At 43.5% G+C, this 6,000-nt stretch overlaps 1 protein-coding gene across 1 annotated transcript in view; it reads left to right on the top strand.

The window, feature by feature from the left end:
- Positions 1–6,000, top strand: part of ska2 (spindle and kinetochore associated complex subunit 2) — a 64,736-nt gene continuing 58,736 nt past the window's right edge. The window contains exons 1-2 of the mRNA XM_036131989.1: positions 1–118; positions 3,119–3,211. Coding sequence (XP_035987882.1) covers positions 68–118; positions 3,119–3,211 — 144 coding nt within the window. The 5' untranslated portion in view covers positions 1–67. The remainder of the gene's footprint in view (positions 119–3,118; positions 3,212–6,000) is intronic.

Raw genomic sequence — 6,000 nt, 5'->3', positions numbered from 1 at the left:
TTGGTTGTTCGAGACAACTGGCCAATCAGAGAAGCCGTTCTAAAAGTAAGGGGTATTCAACATAGACATGTCTATGGTATTCAACATGGAGCCGACAGTGGAAAAACTTGAGTCGATGGTAGGTAGCCTACTGTGTTAGATTATTTGGTCTTTCCTCTTTTCTAAGCCTAAGCTTCTATTTCGATTAGCCTTTCTAGAGAGACAGGGGACCTGGCTGGGGTGTGTGATACCAGATATTCTGAATTTTACCTGCGAACATGTGAACCATTGAGTTGGTCGTTTTCTGCTTCATAGTGAAAAATGTCGTTACTGTGGAATATATAAAATGAACTAATCTCAGAAAAGTGTTTCCAGTTATTGGAAGATTACATCCACACAGAACTCTTGCTCTAACTATTTTAGTACCCTAGGCGAGGTAACAGTTTGGCATCCCAACCCAAAATGTTGAGGTGAGGTCAAACTGAATTTATTAAAGGTTTAATTATGTAGATTTAATCATTAAACCTATTGGAGCTTAGCTTCGATTCTTTTACATTACAACTTAGCATAACGATGGGAGATTGTGAAACTGTTTTTATTAATAAATGTTTTTTCTAAAATTGAGTCTTTTGGTGAGGTCAAGTATGTGACAAAACTATTAAAATGATTACACTCCTGTTAGAAGTAAAGTTTCACTTTTTTTTCTTTGCGGAAGTTTAGAAAAGTTCAAAGGTTTAACAATTTTATTGGCTCTGCAAAAGTGTACTTTTATAGCCTTCTCTTGTGGACAGATGTGGAAATATGTCCTTAGTGCAACTGTCCAGACAGATGTAGATCACTTTTCTCTGTTAGTGAAGAGTACAAGCAAAACATGCAGCAGACACTACATGATTTGTTCAACATACATTATTTACTTGAGAGTATGTACTTATAAAATGAAGTATGTTGCAATACACATAGTTTCTGTCATAGGTGCTTCACTATCTACAGGAGTGTTATTTGGCAACTTTGCTTCATTTTAAATAAGCTAGTCTAAGAAAATCAGGTGCTATTCATACAACAACAGACGGTTACATTGGGTGTGTCACAATTTAGGGGCTGCATCCTTCGAAGACCACATTTGTAGGCCGATTACGTCACAGGGAAGCGACAAAGGCTCCTAAGGCTCCTTAAAATTGCGTCTGCAAATGTGTCCTCCATTTCCCCGATTTGAAGGATGGGTCTGGTATATCTTTCAAGCCCCACCCTATTCCATGATGCATTGCAGGTTGAAGAGAATTGTTCAAATGGAAACAGAGAGGAGTGAAAGCTGAGAATAAAGTTGCATATATGACGCTTTCTGTGACATAAAAGTAACTTTTAAAAATGTTTTTACACATGAAGTTAGCTACGTAAACATCAAATATCTGATCAGTGTGTTGGCATATCACTTAATTTTAAAAATGCTTGGATGTACCCGGACGTGTCACCGCAGCTGGCTAGCTGTTGTGCAGCAGCCAGGACAAACAAACAACAACTCAGTTGGGCTTCTTTTAAACACATTGAGCTGAAAAGATAGCTTATGGGCGGGTTGTAAAAATTGGGAAGCTTTTCACATCATTTGGCAGGCTTTTCGAAAGAATTAATAACAAATATATCAAATAGTTGTCAGTGTGTGGCAGAAAAATAAAAACTTCCACACTTTCACTCATTTTACTAGTTAAGTTATTTTTGAATAACTCTGTCTCTGGTTATCAAGTGACACTGTGAAATTGTAATGGTCAGTGTTATAACCCAAATGGGGTTGAGCTCTATTGATCAACTTAAAAACATGTCATGTTTAATGTGTGAAAGAGAAATGTTAAGCTAGATCTATAGTCTGTAACAGAAATTAATTTAATATTATTGGACCGATAAGCAAAATTAACCACACCCAGCTGCAGTTCTCTCAGGTTCTTTACCTTGTAAAAGTGGTCTTCTTTAATGTAGACTTCTTCTTTAGTAAGAAAATGACTCTTGAAACAGAAACTATACTTTAACATATTTAATCTAACAAGCCAGAGGAATGTTTCAGCTTCAGTGCTGGACTCTCATACAAAAAAACAATGCTGGGCAGGTAAAATCAGGAAGTGGAGAGAGTGACGATTATTGAATTCAGTTTTATTTATATAGTGCCAATTCACAACAAATCATCAGTCCTCTCAAGGCACTTTACAAAGTCAAATTCAATCAAATCATACAGATTGGTCACAAAGTTTCCTGTCTTTGGAAAGCCAGCAAATTGCGTGGAGTCTTGACAAGCCAACATTCACTCCTGAAAGCGTGTAGAGCCACAGTGGCCAGTCGTCTGCATTGTCAAATGCTTTGCTGCAATCCCTCATACTGAGCATGCATGAAGCGACAGTGGATAGGAAAACTCCCTTCAGCAGAACCAGAACCAGGCTCAGTGTGAACGGTCATCTGCCTCGACCCACTGGGGGTTAGAGAAGACAGAGCAGAGACACAGAAAGCACAGAAGCACACATTGATCCAGGAATCCTTTCTATGTTATATGGTAATGGCAGATGATGTGCCTACCCTAGATGATGTCACATCTAACAGACCATGTTTACTTACTATGAAGAAAAAACAACAGAACAAAGAGTTAAAAGTTTCTCTCTCTCACTCAGCAGAGTGAGAAAAATAGACCCTTATGTCCTCTGCAGCCTAATCCTATAGCAACATAACTACAGAAATAGCTCAGGGTAACATGAGCCACTCTTAACTATAACCTTTGTCAAAAAGGATAGTTTTAAGCCTAGTCTTAAAAGTAGACTGGCTGCATGTCTGACTCATAGACCAAAACTGGGAGTTGGTTCCACAGGAGAGGAGCTGATAGCTAAAATATCTATCTCCCTTTCTTCTAAGGACAATGAGATCTCTTTAAAAAAATAAAATAAAAAGTCAATTGCTGACTTTAAAATTCTATTGTTTTTCACAAATAGCCGATAACAAGGGTATGAGACTGGAAAAATATCTTCTTGAAACTGACGTTAGAATTTTAGCTACATTATACAAGAATCAGCTAGAGATCTTTCAGATGTTTGTTGGCATATCGATAAAAAAGAACTAATAAGACATTTATCTGTAAATCTTTACTATTTTTATTTTGTCCTTCCAGTTCTTGAAGTCAGAGGCTGATCTGGAATACATTCAGAGACGGCTGAAGCTGGATTTTATCAACAGTGCTGCAAAGAGTGGATGCCCTGCTGAGGTGATAACTCACAGATGTCATTTCTCCAAACAGTTAAAAGTTCTATCAGTTGGTCCAGCTCTTCGTTGTTTACAAAAGCTTAGGTAGCTGCTGTAAACTGGTTGCTAACGCATTTTCTTCACAGCTAGCTGGAAGTTACTATTGGTTTTGTCGGAAAACAGAAAATGTGGAGCACAGTAATTACTCAGGTAATATACATAAAACCTGCATTAAGTAACATTGAAATCAGGACACATTGAAGCAGTCAATACAAAAGTACAGTTGATCATATTTTCACTCCAAAAAATAGGTTGCTCTATAGCTGTTCTTTTGCAATAAATAAAATGAATGTTTGCGTCCAAAATGACACAAATTTATATGAAAAAGGCAGCAACATACCTGCAAAATGTATAGCAAACTTTGTTTAATGAAGTGCAAAAAGAACAGGCATTTTTGTCTTTTAAAGGCCTTGAGTTGTTGGAACAATAGCAGTGTTTCCCGCAGCACTATCTTGGCGAGGTGGCCGCCTCGCCAACATTCCAAAAAAAAAAAAAAAAAACCCGAACTCTATATGCTTGCATGTTTATTTGACGTTAACACACGTTGTTTTGTTGTTGCTTTCTCGCGTGCATATAGTGAATGGCAGGGAAAAAACAGGCAAAAATACATGGATACTTTCAAGCGAGAAGCAGGTCGACTTCACCGTCGGCGTCTGCGTCGAGCCATCGAGACCCCCACACTCCACCCCCTCTCCACCAGTCATCCGCGCAAAACTTGTTCCGGCCGACAACTCACCGCCTCGCCTAAGCAAATTCCTGCGGGAAACACTGAATAGGATAAAGACATCCAAATAACAAAACTCAATAACAGGATTTGTTGCAACATTAATACTTCCTTATTACTATTAATGTAGAGAACAGGTAAACATGAACTTCCATGACTCTTACTCGCTGACTTAGTCACTCAGAGATGCACTCTCTAGTTCTCCCGGTGAACGAGAGGGTTGCCTCCCTCCGCATACGTGTGGGGGACGGGTTCTGACTGTTGTTTGCGCCTATACGCCAAACAGCAGTTCAGATTACCCACCCTTTTTGGGGTCCTTGGAGGGGATACTGGAGAGTGCCCCATCTGGGGACTCCCTCGTTTTGCTGGGGCAATGACAGTGAGACCGGGAGAGGCGTGGTTGGGAGGAATGGCCCACCTGATCTGGACTCGAGTGGTGTTCTGTTGTTGGACTTCTGTGCTCGTCACGGATTGTCCATCACGAACACCATGTTCAAGCATAAGGGTGTCCACATGTGCTTTTGGCACCAGGACACCCTAGGCCGCAGTTCGATGATCGACTTTGTTGTTGTTTCATCTGACCTGCGGCCGCAGCTCTCCACTGACCACTACCTGGTGGTGAGTTGGGTCCGATTGTGGGGGAGGAAGCCGGTCAGACCTGGCAGGCCCAAACGTATTGCGAGGGTTTCCTGGGAACGTCTGGCAGAGTCCCCCATTAGACGGAGCTTCGGAGAGGCCATGGAGAAAGACTTCCGTACGGCTTCCAAGCGATTCTGGTCCGGCGTCTCAAGAAGGGGAAGCAGTGCAGTACCAACACTGTTTACAGTGGGGGTAGTGCTGCTGACCTCGACACGGGACATCGTGCGTCGGTGGGTGGAATACTTCGAAGACCTCTTTAATCCCACCAACATGTCTTCCATTGTGGAAGCAGAGCCTGGGGACTCTGGGTCGGGTTCTCCCATCTCTGGTGCTGAGGTCGCCGAGGTTGTTAAAAAGCTCTTCGGTGGCAAGGCCCCGGGGGGGGATGAGATTCGCCCTGAGTACCTTAAGGCTCTGGATGTCGTGGGGCTGTGTTGGTTAACGCTGCTCTGCAGCATTGCGTGGACATCGGGGGCAGTTCCCCTGGATTGGCAGACTGGGGTGGTGGTCCCCCTATTCAAAAAGGGGGACCGGAGGGTGTGTTCCAACTGCAGAGGAATCACACTCTTAAGCCTCCCTAGTAAGGTCTATTCAGGGGTTCTGGAAAGGAGGGTCCATCAGATAGTCGAATCTCGGATTCAGGAAGAGCGGTGTGGTTTTCGTCCCGGCCATGGAACACGGGATCAGCTCTACACCCTCAGCAGGATCCTGGAAGGGGCATGGGAGTTTGCCCAACCTGTCTACATGTGCTTTGTGGATCTGGAGAAGGCATTCGACCATGTCCCTCGAGGGATCCTGTGGGGGGTACTCCGGGAGTATGGAAAACCGGGCCCTTTAATAAGGGCTGTCAGGGTCTGTATGACCGGTGTCAGAGTCTGGTCCGCATTGCCGGCAGTAAGTCGGACTCGTTTCTGGTGAGAGTTGGACTCCGCCAAGGTTGCCCTTTGTCACTGATTCTGTTCATAACTTTTATGGAGAGAATTTCTAGGCGCAGCCAAGGTGTTGGTGGCCTTAGGATCGCGTCTCTGCTATTCGCGGATGACGTGATCCTATTAGCTTCATCGGGGCGTGATCTACAGCTCTCACTGGAGCAGTTCGCAGCCGAGTGCGAAGCCGCCGGGATGAAAATCAGTGCCTCCAAATCCAAGACCATGGTCTTGAACCGGAAAAGGGTAGAGTGCCTCCTCCGGGTTGGGGAGGATGTGCTGTCCCTAGTGGAGGAGTTCAAGTATCTTGGGGTCTTGTTCACAAATGGAGGGAAGATGGAGCGGAAGATCGACAGGCGGATTGGTGTGGCGTCTGCTGTGAAGCGGGAGCTGTATCGATCCGTTGTGGTGAAGAGAGAGTTGAGCCAAAAGGCGAAGCTCTCGATTTACCGGTTGATCTAC

The sequence above is a fragment of the Fundulus heteroclitus genome, unplaced genomic scaffold (genome assembly GCF_011125445.2).
Source record: "Fundulus heteroclitus isolate FHET01 unplaced genomic scaffold, MU-UCD_Fhet_4.1 scaffold_463, whole genome shotgun sequence".
Classification (NCBI taxonomy): domain Eukaryota; kingdom Metazoa; phylum Chordata; class Actinopteri; order Cyprinodontiformes; family Fundulidae; genus Fundulus; species Fundulus heteroclitus.
The sequence above is the reverse complement of the archived record's forward strand: the minus strand, read 5'-3'. Positions and strand labels throughout refer to the sequence as shown.